The 20,483-nt window shown below is 41.6% G+C and overlaps 1 protein-coding gene across 4 annotated transcripts in view; it reads left to right on the top strand.

The window, feature by feature from the left end:
- Positions 1-20,483, top strand: part of STOX2 (storkhead box 2) — a 136,659-nt gene that overhangs the window by 79,486 nt on the left and 36,690 nt on the right. The window contains exon 1 of one of the 4 annotated variants that reach the window (XM_048509235.1): positions 8,818-8,860. The exons of 2 other annotated variants lie outside the window; for them this stretch is intronic. Coding sequence is in view for 1 of the 2 variants with exons in the window: in XM_048509234.1 (XP_048365191.1) it covers positions 17,466-17,469 (4 nt within the window). In the remaining variant the exon portion in view is untranslated. Of the gene's footprint in view, positions 1-8,817; positions 8,861-17,449; positions 17,470-20,483 lie in introns of those variants that run through there. One more of the 4 variants, XM_048509234.1, reaches the window with a different exon arrangement.

The raw sequence follows: 20,483 nt of genomic DNA, 5'->3' as shown, positions 1-20,483 counted from the left end.
ATATACTCGAGTATAAGAAGACCCGAATATAAATTGAGGCACCTAATTTTACTACAAAAAACTGGGAAAACTTATTGACTCAAGTATAAGTCTAGGATGAGAAATGCAGCGGCTGCTGGTAAATTTCAAAAATAAAAATAGATACCAATAAAATTACATTAATTGAGGCATCAATAGGTTAAATGTTGTTGAATATTTATTTCAAAGAAAAAACATTAAACCCCAAGCTCTGTAGAAGTGGGTATCAAGCAATGGATTATCCAACAATGGGTACATCAACAATAACTTCAAAAGGTACAAAAGGCCAGACTCAATCAGCAAGCCAGTAATAAAGCTTACAAGAATTTAAAATCAGCTTCAAAACTGGATTCCCTCATCATACATGTCTGTATGTCCAAATACCAAAGCCCAACTGGCAAGACTTTAAGAGGGATATTATCAGAAATGGAGAAAAAGGAGTTCAAAGTCTTTGACGAGGTGTGATCCATGTGCATGACCCTATAACATTCCGCAGAACTTTACAACAAAAGAAACTTTATATCTGCTTTCTGTTTCATAAACAATAGTGTGCAGTATAACAATTAAATATGGCAAACCAATACAGAAACAATAGTCAACATATAATAGTTCTGGCCTGCTATGCAAAACAGACTAGCAGCGTCACAATCCTTTACAATTCTCTCTAGCTGTGTCCTGTGGCACTGAGGATGGACTTGCAGCTTTGCTGTTCTTTGCTGAGCCCTTTCTCCTTATTGTCAAGCCTTTAAGGGTAGCCCTGAACTATGCAAAAACAATTCATAACAACTGAACTCTGTGTAGTTGACTATCTTCAGCTATAGGCCTCTTAACAATTCTGAGGAAAATAATATTTATATAGCACCCATTATAATATTTTATAACAGGAAATCAAAATACAAACTAATAGTCACTAATACTATACTAATAAGCACAATATCCCCTTCTCAACAATTAATACAAACATTTTCATACCTGAAATATGCAAATACAGTTCATAACAACTGAACTCTGAGGAACTGAATTCTGAGGAAATGGAGCCTTTTCTTCCTTATATGGAAAATCTGAGCTCTTTCGCTCCCCCTAAGAGACCGTGGGTTACACAAACAGAGCTTCAGTTATAGTACATACAGTTGTATATAAATACCGTATATACTTAAGTATGACCGAATATAAGCCAAGAAGGGCTTTTTCAGCATAAAAATGTGCTGAAAAAGTCGACTTATACACAAGTATATACAGTAACTAGGGTGCCCTTAAGTATGCAACCATGTTAATGCCAACTAGAATTCAAAAATTCAGTTTTAGTTTACAAACATTGGTTTGACTCTTACCCTGGTTAGTGTTAACTTTAGTTGCACTAAGCTTAGTTGTACAAAAGAAAGGGTGGGAGATTTGCTCCCAAGAAAGTAAGGAGGAGGGAGTAGAGGTACATCATCCTGAATCTATATGAAGGAGTTTCATCAGGTAATATGGATGAGAAGAATGGATGTTGAGGACTGGTACTCCTTTGTAATTGAAGTGTTATGTAAAAAATAAAATTTTAATTAAATAAAAAGTATAATGTGCTGTAACTGCATCAAGCATATTATTTACCACCAAGTAGCAAAGTAATACTGCCTGTCTGCAACTACTTTATCTGTGCTAGAACTGGAATGTAAAATGTTGTGGGCTGTAATCTGTTTTATGGTGGTTTGTTCACTTCTGATAGAACTCAGTACATTTCACATGTCACCTCCCAGCCAGTTGTGATGAAATGTAGTAATTGAATACTGTTAAGGGGAGGGGAAAAGAATTGCCAGCACTCAAGGACATCATAAAAAGCGAATGGCAAATATTCCAGAAGGTTTTTATGGAAATTGAACATGTCTAAGTGAACCCTATGGACAATATATTGGCTTTGTTACAGTGAATCGGATTTAGGTTATGGCTTTATATTGAGAATGGGCCCAATTACGTCACTTTATATGCAGTCATGATTTAGATAGAGTATGCAGATTTAACAGTTTATTGCCCTTGCTACTTATAATGGCTCATTGAGCAGTCCATCTTAGATTTTAAAAAATCTTTCTTGATTATTCCTTGATTGTAATGTTTAGGTTATGGCTACCAGGTCTCTAATTCTTCGGAGAACAGGATAGATGTGGGAATTCTAAATTTCTAAATTTTGTTTTTGCAATTATCTAGTTGTTGAGGAATCACCTGTAAGCTTTTAAAGAAACAACAAGGGTTTCTCAGGTAAAAGATAGTCTTTGATGGTTAGCATGCAGTATAGTACTTAATAAGCAACAGTACATAATGGCATTTTAAAAAATCTGGCAGCAGGGTTAGTTTACCTGGTAGCACTTGATAGTTGAATTGCAATAATAATTATTTGACAATTGACTATGAAAGTTTTTTTAATTTGAAGCCTATCAAAAAATTTTCAAAGAGATGTAATGTGTCTGTCACTGGAGCCAGAGACCAACAGTAAATTTTTATTAGACGACCAAAGTGTCCACTCAAGGCCTTGCAGATTAGTACTGAAACTCTGAAAACAATCTGGAATTCAACTTGCAACCAGTGCAGGTCTAATGTTCTCCCTCACTGGTGTCCCAGTGTATACTCTCACAGTTGCATTCTGTACCAGCTGCAGTTTCTGGAGCAGTCTCAAAGATAGGCCAGTGTAGAGTGAGTTACAGTAATCTAGCCTGGAGGTGACTGCCGCATGGATCACTATGGCCAGATCTGTACAGTTAGGGGGCCAACTGCCTGGCCTGACAAAGGTAGAAAAAGGCCCTCCTGGCTATATGTGTGACCTGGGCCTCCATAGACAAAGAGACTCCAGGCTCACCCCTAGTCTTGTTACAATAGAGGCAGGTGATAAAGCCTCACTATCCAAACTTGGCAGTTGGAAATCCCTTTCTGGCCCTCCTTGTCCTTGGGATTTAACTTCAGCCTGCTCTGACATAACCATCCCACCACGGCTTCTAAACACTGGACCAAGATCTGCGGGGCAACATCCAGCTGGCCCTCCCATCAACCCAAAAAGCTGGGTGTCACCAGCATATTATTATTATTATTATTATTATTATTATTATTATTATTATTATTATTATTATTATTATTATTATTATTATTATTACTACTACTACTACTACTACTACTACTACTACTACTACTACTACTATTACTATTACTATTACTATTACTATTACTATTACTATTACTAATTATTATTGTAGATTTCACAGCTGCCAGATCTTTTGCTGGTTGTTGGCCTTCATTACAATTCGAGCCTCACACAGAGGCCTAGGAAGTTGTAATGTATCGGCGTAGTATTCGTGCGGATCCCAGCAGGGCTGCCTTCTGAATTTGACAGATTTTAATTTTGTCAATTCGAAGATGTTTCATGTGCTAGTGTTTTTGGGATTAGGCCAGTGGTATTGCTTCGACATCTACTCCTCTGGGACAGAATTCCTCTCCAGCTGGTTCGTGCCATAGACGCTGAAGCTCTATTTCCAAATAATGGTTTCTTCTTCTTCTTCTTCTTCTTCTTCTTCTTCTTCTTCTTCTTCTTCTTCTTCTTCTTCTTCTTCTTCTTCTTCTTCTTCTTCTTCTTCTTCTTCTTCTCCTCCTCCTCCTTCTCCTCCTCCTTCTCCTCCTCCTCCTCCTCCTCCTTCTTCTTCTTCTTCTTCCTCCTCTTCCTCCTCTTCCTCTTCCTCCTCCTCTTCTTCTTCTTCTTCTTCTTCTTCTTCTTCTTCTTCTTTTTCTTCTTCTTCTTCTTCTTCTGGTAAATTTCACAGCTGCCAAATGTTTAGCTGGTTGTTGGCCTTTCAATTCAATTAGAGCTTTTATTATTATTATTATTAGTAGTAGTAGCAGCAGCAGCAGCAGCAGCAGCAGTAGTAGTAAGATTTGGTATACCACCCTACCCCCGAAGGGCTCTGGACAGCCCAGCCCAAAGCTTTATACCAGCTGTGCCAGATATCAGGGCTAGGATTGCCCCCTACAGCACCCCACAATTAAGAGAATGCCACTGGGATGCTCCCTCCCTGAGCATCATCTGCTGTCTCTACTATTGGAGAAACAAGGCCAACCTATTTAAGGCTGTTCCCCACACTATGGCAAGGGCGAGGTGATGGGTCAAAAGATTGTGACTGACCATTGTGAAATGCTGCAGTGAGATCTAAAAGCACCAGCAGCTCTTACCAGCCTTGATCCAGCTGTCGACGGAATGCATCTGTGATGCCGACCAGCATGGTCTCTGTCCCATGGCCAGGACGAAAGCCAGACTGGAACAGATCCAAGGCCAATGTGTCATCCAAGAATATCTGCACCTGTTCCACGACTGCTCTACCTTACGCAGTAACAATAAATTTGAGACTGGGTTGTAGTTAGATGGATCCAAAGGGTCCAAGGATGGTTTCTTTAAGAACCTCTTTTAGCCTCCGGGAAAACTCCCTATTGAAGGGAGAGACTGATAACTTCCAGCTGAGGTCCTCGTACCTCATCACCACCGGCTTTCACCAACCATGATGGGCACAGATCTAGGCAGCAAGTGGCAGGTTTTACAGCCGCCAATATCTTGTCAACATAAGCTTGTGAGAGCAAACCTCCAGTCCAGTAATGGACCTGAAGAAGACCAAGGGGTCTCCAGTTCCTTTTCTATATTAAGTGAATCCAGGAGGTCATGGTGAAGCGTCAAGACTCATATTTGCAGAAAAGCTCCCAAAAGCCTCATAGACAAGAGCTGAATCACTAATATTTTTGGATTCCATAGGGAGGAATGTCAAGGACTGAATTACCTTAACTGATTGTGCCAGATGAGAGCTAGTGGATGGAATGAGGACTGCGTAGAATTGTTGCTTCGTGGCCTTCACTGCCATCTCATAGGATTTCATAAATGTCCTAAAAGATGTTTTTGTGGCTTTGTTGCAAGTACACCACCAATCTCGCTCCTGCTTCACCACCCCAGCTCCATAGTATACCAGGGAGTTGGGTAAACACGGGAATGGAGAGGCTGTCAGGGAGTGAGCTCTTCAGTGGCTTCAGAGAGCCAACCATTCCAGTCCTTAGCCAGTCCATGAAAGGAACTGTCATTGGGTCTGGGATCCCACAGAGCATTCTGGAAACCTGTTTGATCCATAAGTCTCCACAGGTGGGCATAAATTAGCCAGTCACCTAAGCAGGACGGGGCAGTGGTGTCCACCTGGGCCTTCAGAGCAAAGTGGTCAGACCACAGCACCTCTTCACAGGAAAGTAAGTCCAGAGTTATTGCAATGCCAGAGATCAAATCCATAATGTGTCCTGCTTGATGTGTGGGGTCCCAGTGCTGCCATGAAAGACACTAGGTCTGCTGCTTAAATAGGTGTGTCTGAACCTATGTGAACATGGAAATCCATCAGAACAATAAGCTTGGGGAACCTCAAAGCCCACTCTGAGGTGACCTCTAGCAGTTTTGGCAGACCCACTTGGTTTTGAAAAAATCTTCCTCGATTATTTCTCGACTGGACTAAAAATTATTTGGGTACTCAGTTCATTAATTGATAAAATCTTCCACATTTTGAATAGTCATAAAGTCATACTTTCCAGATGATACACATACTGTAGGGATCACTTTAGAAGAGTCAGAAATATAGAAGAATCCCTGCCATCCTTTCTGGAGAAGGGAGTAAGTACTGGTACCAAATACAATTCACGCTTTAAAAAATATTTAATTGGGAGCATATTTGAGTAAATCCAAATATTTTTTTTAAAAAAAACATTATTACTGGCTCGGTATGGGTGTCCTGGTCATACCTTGTGGGCAGTGGAAGTGGGGAAGGAAAAAAAAAAGGTGTGAACCTACTATTGAGATCTTTTTCATGGGTAGTCTGTCACAAGTTGATAACTCCACCACCACTTATCCACCACCTTTAGGTTCTCTTGATGCATGTAGGAGTTTGCAAATTCACCCAAAGTTGTATTGTCGAAGGCTTTCACGGCCAGAATCACTGGGGCGTTGTGTGGTTTCCAGGATTTATGGCTGTGTTCTAGTAGCATTTTCTCCTAGTCCTCTGAAGAGGCCAGCCACAGATGCAGGCGAAAGGTCAGGAGAAAATGCTACTAGAACTCGGCCATGCAGCCCGGAAACCACATAACACCTCACCTAAAGTTAATTGTTATCCTTGCCTATGAAAGGCCCTTTCTGTACGGGCCTTGAGCGGAGGTGCATCATAAACAATGCCGATGCACAGTCCCGGTAGGGGCGCAGGAGACGGCGCAGCCTTCGCACAGGCTGTGCCGTCCCTGAACACCTTACCTTTGTCTCCTGGCTTCCAGCAGGTCGCAGAGGCCAGGGGACACACACCCCTGGCCTGAGCGATGGCTCTGGAGTCGCAGGCCGGGGTGTGTGTGTCCCCTGGCCTCTCCAGTGCGCCGGAAGCCAGGAGACGAAGGTAAGGCGTTCAGGGAAGGTGGGTGGAGATGGCGCCTTCCACCCGCTGCCGTTTGCATGGCAGTGGGTGGAATGCGCCACTGTTGAAAAACCTCGCTCCTGGAGCGAGGTTCAACAGTGGCATCTTTGTGCCACTTGGGCATTCCGAGCACGCTGTGCGAACGCCACCCCAGGGAAGGCGTTTTTAGCATCCCTGGGGCGCTGTTATCCGCTCGTGCAGAAACAGTCAAACTTTTAGGGGAGGGAATGTATTGCCAGTTGTAATGTGTAAATTGCCTTGCAGTTTATAGCTTGGCTCAATTTCATGATTTATCTATTCTGCTTGTTGCACATCTCGATTATATGTTCCCTTCCCGAATTCTGTATACTCCTAATACTGTCTTATTGGTAGCTGCTGAGTCAGTTGCAATTTGAGATGGATTGGGGGGGGGGGGGGGAGAACAGGAGAGAATAATCTGAGACTTTCCAACTGATTCCAGTTGGAATATATTCATTTATCCAACCCTCTTTTGCATATATAACTTTACATCAGCTCAGGGGGCAGTCTGATTGTAGAATTCTGACTGAACCTTAGTCGAAGTTTCACCCATTTTGTACCTTCCCCTGCCAGTGTTCTGCAAATACCTATGAGACTTCCATAAGTGGTTCTGTCCACCAGCACAATTATGTTGCATCCTAGGGACATTTCTCTGAAAGAAGAGCAATGAGGGAGTGATCTTGCTCGTAATTTTTCCTCACTGCAGCTCTCTGGCTCATGCAGCTTGTTGCTCCTTGAAGGGTCCCAAAAACCCTCCCAGTAATGCTTTTTCAGATGCCACAGGAGGTTGCTGGGGGAGAAGAGGAAGGCAGGGAAAGATATTGTTCCATGTGCAGGACATCTGTAGAATTCAACCCATTACTCCAGTGTAAATCTTCTACCAGCACAAGATCTGTGTGGGTGGGTGTCTGTGAGATGAGAACTGAACTCAGAAGCATGTTTGGAGGTTAAGACAAAGGAATGTTGAATGAGTTATCATAGGCACTAGTGCAGTAGTTCAGGCTTCACTAGGGAAACAGTGGTGTGTATGTATTTATTTCCTCAGTTATTTGTGCTGCTGACAGAAAACAGTTGACACTAATTCTCAGCTGTGTTGTCCATGCATTCTTTGTTCTGCTGTTTTGCTAGAAATCAAGACAATAGAAAGGAGGAAAGGGACTTTATGCTTCCGTTGACTAATTTCTGAACCAGAAGGGATTCTCCTCCGCTCCTTTTTTTGGTATTTGCAGTTTGCACATGATTTCAGCCATTTGGCTTAATGAACATATTTATGGACTGCTAACTTTCATGAGATGATGTTCAAAGTCTGCCATATCATGTGGCATGGAGTTCAAGATCAGCCCTCAAGTGCTTAAAAAGAAATGTCTGGCATGTCATTTTTTTTTACAGTTAAGACAAATTTCATGGCCTCTTAGCCAATACACCCCAGAGACATTTATCATTATTAATTTGTGAGAAGCTGAGAGTGAACGGAAGTTTCTGTGATCACTCTGTAGCTGTCTTTTGAGGCGGCGGCAGGAAGGGATCTGTGCCGCGGGATCTGTGCCGAACATATGCCCTCTCTGCTCGATCATGATAGGCAGCGCATGTTGAGCAGAATCTCATTATACATGTTGCATTTTGTTGATGCATTTGTTGTCTCTTTTGGATCTTTGCTCCTATTTAGTGTTTAGGAATCTGACCTTTCTGAATTGTTGCCTTGCCTTGGTGGATGTGGCACAAGCCACACTGATTAACAAAACAATGTGTAATGATGAAGTCACTGTGAAGATTGCATATTACAGATTCCACAGTCTCCTTTCTTCCGGCCCCTTGCTTCATCCCACTCCCCCTTTTTCGCGCACCGTACCATACGGGCAGCAGCGTAACTACGATCTTCTCCCACACAGCCCTTCAATATTTGGAATGGGCTGGAGGAGTGTCTCTTGGTCTGTGCTTGTTTTCATTTCGTAGCAGACCAGCTTTGCTGACCACTTCCATCTGTCCAAGTCTATGCAGCTGTCTGTTGATTTGGTTATGGGGAGGATTCTATGTATTTTAATTATTTCAGCTCTTTTCTAGACAAGGAGACTGTTTTGTTTCTGTTTGCTTCCAACATGCAAAACATAGGCCTAAATTTTTAATTAGCAAAAGTGAATGGTAAAAAGGGAAGGGGGGGGGACGGAGCAATGTAACAAGCCTCCGTGGAGAGCAGCCGGGATGTGTTGCCATGACAACAGGTTCAGCAGGCTGCCAGCTAGCGTGTCAATGGGCAGTGCAAGGAGGGAGCTTTCAAACAGTGCTTGCTAGCCACAATGTGATTGGTCACACCTCTGTTGTCTTTGTGTGGACCAGGGAATGCTGGGTAGGACCCAGAGTGAATGCTCAGTTTGTCTCAAAGCGGCGGTGAGGTAATGCTTTTGAATCTTTTGGGATTATAGACGGGATCTTTGAAAGGCTGCAGTGTAGATTATTTTCATTCCCAGTTTGAAGCAGTTACCGTCCATATGCTTTATATGGTTTCTGTGCATATTTATGCAGTAAGATGTGGGAATTGTAGAAGAGCAATTTAAGATTGATCAGTGGTCTGATTGATTGACATGAATTTTTTTTGAGGAGGGGGGATGAGTTGCTTTTAACATGACTGTCTAGTACCAGCAGTGTACAAAGAGAGGCTGCCAACTCCCTTTGTAAACCACAATGAAAGGAATTGGTGTGGGAGGGTGCAAAGTCTGGAGTTACTTTCTGTTCTCCTTCTGAGAGACCAATGCAGTATCTGGGATTCTCCGTTTCATGCAGGATATTTGAGAATTTTAATGTAGACACTTCTGTGATCCTGTGAACAATCAATCCCAGTGTGAAATGGGAAATATTTCAGAATCATTCTAGTACCATTTATGGTTCGAAGAACTGACACTTATTGAAGAACTCATTAAATGACTATGCTTGAATGGATGCACATTTGTTTTGGTGGTTGTATTCAAGACATTCAAAAGATTTTCCTGTTGTTCGTTTGCAATTGGGCTGCATCATGTACAGATAGATGTGACAAGACGGTTAAATAAAACCCAGGACCCAACGTTTTTCCAGTTTATGATATAATTTTTATCCATGAGATAATGTTGAACCCCTTTATGACCAAAGGGAAAAAGAACTGTTAAATATGCAGCATCTGTGTTAATATAATTCCTTTGTTGTTTCTGTTTTAGCTATATCTGTACTAAACAAAGTTAAGTCAATATTTGCCCTGGGCATTTGCACATGCAAATCTGATCATTATGCAGAATGCAGCTTTGCTTTGGTTCTGCAAGTACAAATTCATATACCATTCTTTCCTCAGTCTGGGCAAGAGGCGCAATTGAACACAGCCTCTCAACACCTTCTGGGATGAAGGTAGTGGAAGGGAAAGGGGAAAAACACGCTTTGTTTTTAAAAAGTTGGAAGCAGTTATGATGAAGAGATACTGTTCATATGTCAAAGAGCTATTTAAAACATCCGCCTTCACTGCTGGGCATTTTAATGTTGCACTGCTTACCACGAGTGTTAGGGAATGCTCAAGACTGTTGGTTTGGAAGGGAGTATTCTATCTCTTAAGTGTTTGTTTTCTTGTGGTGGCTGTCTAGGATCCCCTGGGCTCTTTATTGTTGATAGAGATCTGTAGATTGGAAGTAGGTGTGGCTATTTATGCAGTAAAATGTGTTCCCTGAGAATGGAAGTAGGGGTGGCTAGGTTTGCTGCCAGGGCCTTTCTTATTGTGGTTGAAAACAAACTTCAAAACATGTAGGAGGCAATACTTCCAACTTGGAACATATATGCGAAGGACCTGCAAGGACTTGCAGGGGCATTTCATTTTCCCTTTCCCCACTGTTTCCTCCTTCCATGAAAGCCCCCATAGCGTCACCCGTTTTCTTGCCACTTTCTCTCCTTCACACTCATCAACCAACCTACATCTATCTGTTTTCTTGTCTTCACCTTTCCATCCCACAGGCAGCCTCTGCCCAGGGAAACTACAGCCCACTAGTTTGGTGCCAGTCACTAGGCCGGGCGGAGTTTCCTGGTGAGGATTCAGGAAATACTTGTATAGGACAACTAATTTCCCCCTATATCTCTTCCCCTTCTGTTTCCCTCTTCTGGCAATCCCATCTTTCCTTTCCTTTAATGATTGAGTCATTTGACCTAAGATCTCAAGACAGGCCACACTAAATTATTTTTATTTTTACTTCTATTATTGTTGTAGTTGTTGTTATATGTACATGTCTTCATAATCTTTCACCATTCCTACCTTCAACCCACATATCTTTTATCTGCCTCATTTTATTTACTTCATTTATATCCCGCCTTTCTCCATAATGAGGATCCACGCCCCCACTTATTGCAGCCTGGTCCGGACAAAACAATGAGTAGGGGACGTGGAACATGTGGAAATGGGGTGGGGGATTAACAGCCTTGTGAGGTAGGTTAGTTTGAAAGAAAGTGACTCACCAAAAGTCAGTCAATAATTTTCCATGGCAGAGTGGTCATTTAAACCTAGATCTCACAGATCCTAGTCTGAAACTCCCTTACTGGCTCCCACTACATCATACTGGCTTTGGTGGGGTGGCTACTGTTCATGACTAGCAAGAGCCAAGCCTGGATGAGTCATGCAAGTTGGGTGGTAACAAGTCTTCCAGTGGTTGCTGCTGAGCTTCACCCTGATGAGTCCTTCCTCAAAGGCCGAAACAACCCTGAGGAGCTCCCAATTTTTACTGACAGAAACCAAGCCTAGAATCCTGGCAAAACTGTTGTGGTTGCCTACCAGGGACCAATGAGAACATCTGTTTATTGCAGCTACGCACATTCTTTGTATCATTTGGGTGTTTTAGCTCCCCACGCGCACACTTAAAAAAAAGATTTTAGCTATTTCTGAAATCTGGAGCATTTTTTTCCAGGTTTGTAGAAAGAGCTATCATGTCTATTTATGGCTACAGTCTCCAGATTTAAGTATATTCAAGTTTGACAAGGTTGAAGATTATACCCTGTCCTACGTAAAGATCGAAGTAAAAATGTAACTTCATCCACTGTTTTCTGTTCTCCTCCTGCTGCCTCCACAAACTCCAAGCCCCCGACTTGTTTTGTTTGGACCAGGCTGTGACAAGTGGGGGGCATGGAGCACCCGGGGGGGGGGCAGTGCAGGAGGACCTCAATAGCAGATGAGGTTACAATTTTACTTTGGTCTTTGGGTAGAATAGGGTATAGATACATTGATAATTTCAGGGCTCAGTCAATTGTACTGGACCCAGTTCAAAGTGCTGTTTATTGCTTTTAAAACCCTCCTTCTACCAGCAACACTTTTCTTTCAGTCTTTTCCGTTTTGTTCTTTCTTGCATCTGTCCTTATGACAACAGTTAGGATCACAGGCCTTTTCTATGATAGATGGAATCCAGAGGAATGGTAGAGTAGGCATGGGGGGCACTTACCAGAGTCAGCAAAAATTAAACCTCTTTAGAGGCAGGACATTCAAAATTATGCTGGGGAGGGTTTCTGATGCATTGCTGTGGGTGCCGGGAGTATCATTCGATAAGGATCCACGGATAGCCCAGTACTCTTCCTTGCAATGAAATATGTGAAGTTGGCAAGCCCAGGCATAGCAGCTTAGCAGCAACATGGGCTCCAAGGGAAGTATTTCCTGGGACATTTTCTGGCTGGTTCAATTGAGAAGATAATTTAGCTCTTGCTTCCTTCCACTCTTGTTACTGGAACTGCAGTTCTAGCTTTGCTGTAGTTTTTCTAGCCAATAATTTGTTAAGTGACTGCACTGGTGTAAGAAAGCAGCTGAGGTTGTTTTTTCTTAAGAGAAGAACTACTTGACTTAGCGAACAGCTGTATTAATGGTTAGAATAACTATGTGCAGCACAGAGTAAAAAATACATGTGTTGAGGTGTATCTGATATAGACACTAGGTACGCCAGGAGATTCCTACTCTGTCATAGGAGTAGGTGAAAAAGACAAAGGTATCATTGACTAAAATACTGAGAAATCCTAACATTTTTGCAAGTGTGCTTGTTTTGGGTACTTGTTACAGGTCTTTCCTTCTACGCTTCTAAAGGAATCCTGACCAGAGACTGATCTGTGAAGTCTGTTTCCCTGTGTGACTCCTCCTTGGTGGTATATATGTATCTAGAGGAAACCTATGTTATACATTGATGTTGAAAGTAGTGCAAGCGATCTTTTCTTTAGCATAGCCCTCAAGTAATTAGCATTTTTCAAGCTAATCTGTTTGTATCGCTGCCATATAATAAAATACTGCCTGAAGAAGTAAATAGTCTTCTTTAACAGATACAGGAGCTGTATTCCTGGATGCAACGTTGCATGCAGTTGTATCCAGGTTTTTATAAGTACAGTTTTTAATGTCTTTCTGGTGGGTGGACTACTTCAGAACTGTGCCAGTGTAATGTCTTCCTCTTGACCAATTCTTACAAAACTGTTCCTGTGAGAGTGTCACATGTGTACGTTGAGGTGTCAGACTTGGATCAGGAAGAGCTGGGTTCAAATCCCCAGGTTTTGAGCTGAGCGAATGACCATGGACAAATGATTGTACATAAGCCTAACCTACTTTACAGGGCTATTGAGAGGATTAAAACAAAGAAAACGTAAGGTACATACATCATTTTGTGACCCTTGGAAGGAAGGCTGTGTATATAGATTAAATGACAGCCATGCCCAACAGCACAAATACCCTTCCTGAAACACTACCGGCACTAAGGTATGAATAAGGTAAAGCACAGTGGGTGTCTTTACTGCCCTTTGTTACCTTTTCCATACCTCAATGCAAATCCCTGCCTCTCCCAGTGTGTACCAGAGGACTTGGAGGAAGGGGCTGATAGTGGGTATACCCACAATTTTGCTTGTTGCCTTAATCAGTATTGGTGAGTATTTATGACAATGATAATACCTATTTTGGTTTTGTGGGAATGATCCTACAAATCACAGGATTTGACTGGCTATCTTGGATTGGGACAACATGCATTATCAGGCTCTGATCACAGAAGTACTATTGGATCCATCCTTTTTGCTAAAAAAAGCAAGTTAACACAGTGGCCCAGAAGTTTTGTTTTAATTGGATCCATGTAGGTCTAAATTGTCCTCAGCCTGCCTAGCTACACTGATCTGTGCTACCGTCATAACTAGGTATGGAGCTGCATTGGAGCTGCATTGGAGCTTTCTGGAGCTGCATTATTGTAATGTGTTCTTTCTGGAGCTGCATTGAAGATGATAATGATGATGATGATGATGATGATGATGATGATGATGATGATGATGATGATGATGATGATGATGATAAATTGGATGAGGCAGTTCAGTTATGCCTATTTTGCCATATCTGACCTAGTGACCTATTTATTTATGGGTTCCAGTCAAGATGCCATGACCTTCAAAGCCATTAATGATCTAGGATTGCCTTATTCAAGGAACCACCTCACCCAGTGTGAACTTTGGCAATGGTTGCAGTCATCCTGTTAGTTTCTTCTAATCCTATCCCATAATGTAGGAAATTGAGAATTGCCACATCCCAGGTTTGAGCCTTTACTGTGACTGTGCTTGAACTGTGGGTTAACCTTCCAGGGACTGTGAGGTCTGTGTCCATTCTGAGTGCTTATAGGAAGCTCTTTAACCTAGAATTATTTGGGACAACAGTAGAGTATGTGTGTTTGTATAGAGGTGGTTTAAATAGCAATATTTCTACATCTTTGTGGTGTTTCATGTAGTTTGTTTTTAATGTTCTTGCTGGCTTTATTGCTCTGCATGATGGTTTTTAGCCTTTTTATAAATGACTTTTTTGGATTCCTTTTTGTTTGGGAGAAAATATCCTGTTTACCAGGTCTAAAGTAAGATCTGTTTCTAACAACTCTGTGCTTCTAGAGCAGTGGTGGCGAACCTTTGGCACTCCAGATGTTATGGACTACAATTCCCATCAGCCCCTGCCAGCATGGCCAATTGGCCATACTGGAAGGGGCTGATGGGAATTGTAGTCCATAACATCTGGAGTGCCAAAGGTTCGCCACCATGGTTCTAGAGGGTCTTGATGGACAGTCAGTTAGTTGTTCTCTACATCTGTGTATCTGCTGCCTAATTGGGCAAATTAGAAGGAATTAATAAAGAATCACCATTGCATGTTGTGAAACAGAAACCAGTGGGTTACCTTTACTTTCTGACCAGAAGCAAGCCCACCATAGGTGATTTCAAAACCATGAGCAACCATGAAATTTGCAAGATATAAATTCAACACCTGGATATTATATATTGTTATCCTGAATGACTGAAACAAAATTCTGTTTAATAAAAATGTAATGAATGAAATATGTAAGGCTTCTGAATAGCTTTGCCAGCTTGGTTCAGAATTCCCACTTTCTATTTACATCCTGGTCTGGTACATAAGAAATATATATAAGAAATAACAACAATTTGTATCTCGTGTTTGTAGACTTCTCAGAACTATCAGAATGTCAAAAATGTGTTTTGTTTTGTTGCTCTGAACAATCCTGCATATTTAACAGATTTTCATTGGCAAATCTTTCCTCTTCTGTAGGGTTTGTACATGTTTTATTTTAAGGCAGCTTTATATAATATTTTTGAGATTGCCATCTCGGAAGGAATCTTAATTTTAATATATATTCAAAGTTTATTCATGTTTCCCAGTAAATTATTATAAACTCTTTTAGAACCAGGTTGGATCTTGAAAAGTTAAAGATTAGAGATCGCCACAGGAAAGCAAACAAGATTTTCTACCTCCAAAGTATGTGAGAACCTACTGCAAGTTGACAGAGAATTAAGCATTTTTTAACTGAAGTAACTATATATTTTCATTGAAAGACTTTGGTGACTAGAAATGCTCCCTCTGGCTGTTCTTTCACATCCCAATTTGGGCATAAGAGTGCAGTTTTGTGGTAGTTTTGCTCTTTGTAAGTAGTTTAAATCAAATTTCTGCATGTTAAATAAACCTTGGGCTTCTTGAGAATAAAAGTTAGCAAAGTGAAAAGAAAAAGAACATCATGAAACCAGCTACGTGGTAGTACAGTTTCTATCTGAGCTCGAGAATATATTGTGGGTTATCCCAATTGGGAAATACTTTTTTCCTCTTCCTGGACAGAGTGCAAATCTTTACAGAGTCCAGTTTCTGGATCCCAGACAGAGTGCAAATCTTTACAGAGTCCAGAGTGCAAATCTTTACAGGTGGTGCGCCTCCCGGGAGAGTCTTCCTGCCCAAGGGACCTGGTTGAGCAAGGAATCCAAACTTCCTATCAACCGGCTGGAGATAAAGGCGGTTCATTTGGCTCTTCTGTCATTCCAGCATCATGTCAAGGGCACCCATGCGCTTATTTGGACAGACAATATTGTAACAAAATCTTACCTGAATCATCAGGAGGGTTCTCGGTCTTCTGCTCTTCATTGAGAGGCTGTCAAAGTACTCTCCTTAGGGGAGTAAACTTGCCTATCACTACAAGCAGAGCACATCAAAGGAGCTGTGAACCATGACAGTGGGACATACTGCATCAAGGCCCTATTTTTCACCCAGACTCAGAAAAGTGTAAGCTGACTGCAGACAAGATTGCTCAGACAAGATTGCTCAGACCACCCTAGCCTCCAGATGACAATTCACAAATCATATCTACAGTACCCTGTGGAAGGCCTTTGTCAGATGGGCCTGAAGGAAGAAAGGGAACCTTCTCATTCCACAAGTGTCAACAATCCTTGACTTTCTTCAGGAAGGTCTAGACTTGGAACTTTGTTCATCTACCTTGTGCTGTCAAGTCTAGGTACTGCCTTCCCATGTCTGGATAGCTGGAAAATATCCATGAATTCTTACATAGCTAGTCCCAGGAAACACCATGGCTTCATCACTTCCCTAGTCAGAAACTCAGCACACAGAACTCATTGGGTCTCACCAAGCTTCCGTTTAAGCCCATCTCAGAGATCCCTCTGAGGATGAAGGTCACCTTCTTAGTTGCAATAACTTCAGCTCATTGTGTCTAGAATGTTCAGCCTTGTCTATCAGTTTGGAACTGTGCACCACCCGTAAAGCAAAGTTGTGTTCAGAACTGACCCAGTGTACAGGTCTAAGGTTGACTCTTGGGAGATAAGTCACCCAATGTTGGCACCAAACCCTAAACATCCAAGAGAGGTCATGTGGTTCAGCCTGGATGTATGGCAGGCCTTGGACGCTTATATAATCCGAACACAGTCCGTCAGGAAGATGGAATGTACGTTTATCGTCGTCACTTCCCTGAACATGAGGAAGGCACTGTCCAACACAGCCATTAGCAGACGTTTGAAAACACGCATAATTGAAGCCTACAGGGCTCAAATGTTAGAGCTGCCTTCAGGCATCACTGCACACTCGGGGGAGGGGGGGGCACTACAAATGCTGCCTTTTCCAACAATGCATTGGTGGAGGAAGTGTGCAAGGCCGCTGCTTGGTCATCAGTAGCTACCTTTATTAGGCATTATGAAATTAACGCTTACAGCTCAGGTGATGCTGCATTTGAACGCAAGGTTCTACAGCACGTGGAATCTTTCCAGAATGACATCCCTCCCACATAAGGAGGGACACTGGTCAGTGAGGTCCCACAAGATGTCCTCAAGCTCAGATGGAAAACAACCATTTGTTACTCACCCATTAGTGGTCTTTTTCGTCTGAGCGAAGAGAGAACATCTTGGCCCTCCCCAAAATGTCGTCCTACCAGATTCATTATACAGATCTCAGGCAATCTATTTTCGTATGTGTTTCACACATTGTTAATGTTGTTATCTTCTTCTTGTTCACATTTTTTTGCCTTCTGCTAAGCACAAGGTTACCAGTTTGAAGTGTTCGTAGTTATGTTTTTTGTTAGTCAGAAAAGAGCTATTTGGAATATCCAGAACTGAGCAGGGCGAGATCCCACACCAAACAGGAAGAGGAAAAAAGTATTTCCTGCCTGATTTGACATTGGGAATCACCCACAAGATGTCCTCTCATTGCTCAGATGAAAGGGACCACTCATGGGTGAGTAACCAATGGTCTTTTTCTTGTTTTTTAAAGAAACTTATTTTCCTATTCTGTGTTTAAACCTTTTTCTTACTCTTACAGGTTTTTTTCTTAAGGGACACAAGAGGGCAAGGATAATGTTTTACTTAAACAATATTCATAAAGAGATGTAAAATTTCTTGAAATTTAAAAGTCATTAAAATGTGCTTTTTCTGTTCTTCCTCCTCCCGCTCAAAACCCCCCCACATTTTTTGGCGGGAGTGGGGAAATGGAAATATACACAGCCCTTACTTCTTATGAAGCCTACATTTATTTTAAAGATTTAACAAAATAAAATTCCTTTTTATAACTATATATTTAACTATATATAATTATACTGTTTGGCATATCTGAGAAATTTTAAAATATATAAATGCTTAGTTTTCTGTATTAAAAAAATTCTGACTATACCCACTGTTAAGCAAGAGAGAGAGCTGTCCTACCTTAGCTCTGTTACCTTAGTTTATGCCACCTGACAGTAGAAATTTATCTTGAGGACTTCTGCCAGCAGAATAGAATTTACCTGACTTTCTTTTCCTGCTGCAACTCACAGACCTACCAAACTTAGTGCTCTGAGTGTGAAGAATTTGGGGTGTGTGTCTGTAGTAAGAAGGAAGAGTGTCCCATCTATTTAATTGGTTCAGAGAAATGGTGAGAATTAGTATCCTTAAGGTATTTTGGTTTGGCATGGAGGTAAAGCAGTCCATAACCTGTTGGTAGGCTGATCATCCCAATAAATGTTTTGTGGACGTAGCGACCATACCTAACTAAAGACTGTATTATGTGCCAAGTGCCCCTCCCCCCCAGTAATGTTGTACCTCCAGGATATGAATGTGTATTTTTCCAAAGTTATGAACTACATTCCCCTTCCACAGTGGTCTATATCCTACCACTCCAAAGCTTGAAGCTCTATTCAGACCTATGGAGTCTTCCCCCAGCTTGAAGTGGTCCTTCCAGTGGTAGAGAAGCTATTTAATTTGGAGGGATATTCTTTGGGCTAGCACAAAGATTCAAACTTTGCTTAGTGGACTGGTAAGCTACAATGTATATTTTCATGGCTGAAATCCAGCTTGCTGTATGCCTAGACCTGCCTTTACATCTCTTCTCAGATGTTAACATTTACCACATGGCATCCAAGCAAATGCAAACCTCACGCTGAGAGCAGCCTCACGCAGTGACCTCATTCTGAGCATTGCCTTCTTTGTCAGGAACAAGAGAAACAGCAATTCCACTGGCTTTTCTGGATTTTGGATCCGTTTGATATTTTTCGGCCCATTTGTTGGCATGTTTTCAAGGCTCTCTCCTTGGTGCATGCGTAACAGAGCCAACAGGATGATGAAAAGTGAGCTTGCAAGGACTTGTTCCTCTTTCTGAATCTTTGAATCAACAGACGGATGCACTGAATTCTTTGCAGCATTAGTGGTCTCAAGTTTCTTTTTCTATGACAGGGAAAGCCAACAATTCAAGAAGTTGTTGTATTGATGGCTGGTAAATGAATCCAGTCCCCAAAATAGAACTGCAGAAGTCAATGCATCACTCATACAGGTATCGCCGATCTTGGTTAACGTCTGATCTTTTTATTTTCTTGTTTCTGATGTTTAAATTTGTAACCAGTCAGTGATGCCAGCGACTAGTTTGGGAGGGGGGCAGAGGTTGTTACTTTTTTTGCCGTATGGTGCAGCTAGGCAACTTTCCAACAGCTGAGCTGCAAAAGCAAAGAAATGTGCACGATGCAGTGGAAAATGTTTCACAGAGCAGTGACTCATTTCAACTTACAGGGGATTCTGGGTAGGGTAGTAAGAAGTGAGGTTGGCTGATCCTTTCCTGTGACTTCACTTTGCAGAGAACCAGGCAGAAGATGAGTGACACTGCAGAATCCTCAGGCATTGCAGTGTTCCCATGGAACTGTTTTGCAGCCAGAGAGTAGGAGTAAAATGTGTTGAAATCAGTTGTTTTAAAAATGCTGAGGGAAAGGTTAGATATTTTAAAGCAATTCAATGAATGGGGAATTGCATTCTTAACGTCAGATCCCTTTCAGGTAACTTCTAGTTTATTCTTGTGTTATGTCAGCATCTACTGAGCACTGCTGAATTCCTTAAATCCCATGAGTTATTACAGGTGATGCTTTTTAATTGTAGCCTGATTCGAAGGTAAGACATGTGTTTCAGTGCCAGCCCAAAACCATATATGTCATCTTACAGATCCAATAGACGTTGGTTTTCATTTTTATTTTCATAAAGACCTTTTGTATTAAATTGCTATGTCTATACTGTGCTGTAATCTTTATATCAAAAGGAGCTATATACTAAATGTGTTCGATTTTACTGTGTTATATGATTTACATATGCATTGATTCTTAAATGCTCAGAATGCTGTAATTTGAATCGGGGGTATATTTAGGGTTTATTGGATTGTTACGTTACATTTTAAATAGTTTTCCATGCCTGGCTCCTGAGTTTATCACATTATGTATGGTTGGGATAGCTCCTTGGGATCACTTTCAGTGAATCATGTGATACGAATATCACACAATGTACGTAAATGTATAGCACATTACTGTGTGTGTGTATGTGTGTGTGTGTGTGTGTATATATATAACAGATGAAAAGGTATACATGTAGAACAGGGTGATGTTAATGATTTCAGAACAAGCTGAAAAGAGTGTATTAATATATGAGGTTAGCTTATATGCTGATTGTGAGGGTTTTCTGGGCTATGTGGCTTTGGTCTGGTAGATCTTGTTCCTCACGTTTTGCCTGCATCTGTGGCTGGCATCTTCAGAGGTGTATCACTGTTATAAGCTGTGTCCAGACTTCTCTTATAACAGACTTCTCTCTGTGATACACCTCTAGAGATGCCAGCCACAGATGCAGGTGAAACGTTAGGAACAAGGTCCATCAGACCACGCCCACACAGCCCGGAAGACCCACAACAGCCCGGAAAACCCACAGTTGAATCCGGCTGTGAAAGCCTTTAACAGTACTTTAGCTTAT

This window comes from Sphaerodactylus townsendi, linkage group LG10, assembly GCF_021028975.2.
Source record: "Sphaerodactylus townsendi isolate TG3544 linkage group LG10, MPM_Stown_v2.3, whole genome shotgun sequence".
Taxonomy (NCBI): Eukaryota; Metazoa; Chordata; class Lepidosauria; order Squamata; family Sphaerodactylidae; genus Sphaerodactylus; species Sphaerodactylus townsendi.
This window is presented reverse-complemented; position numbering and strand designations above follow the sequence as displayed.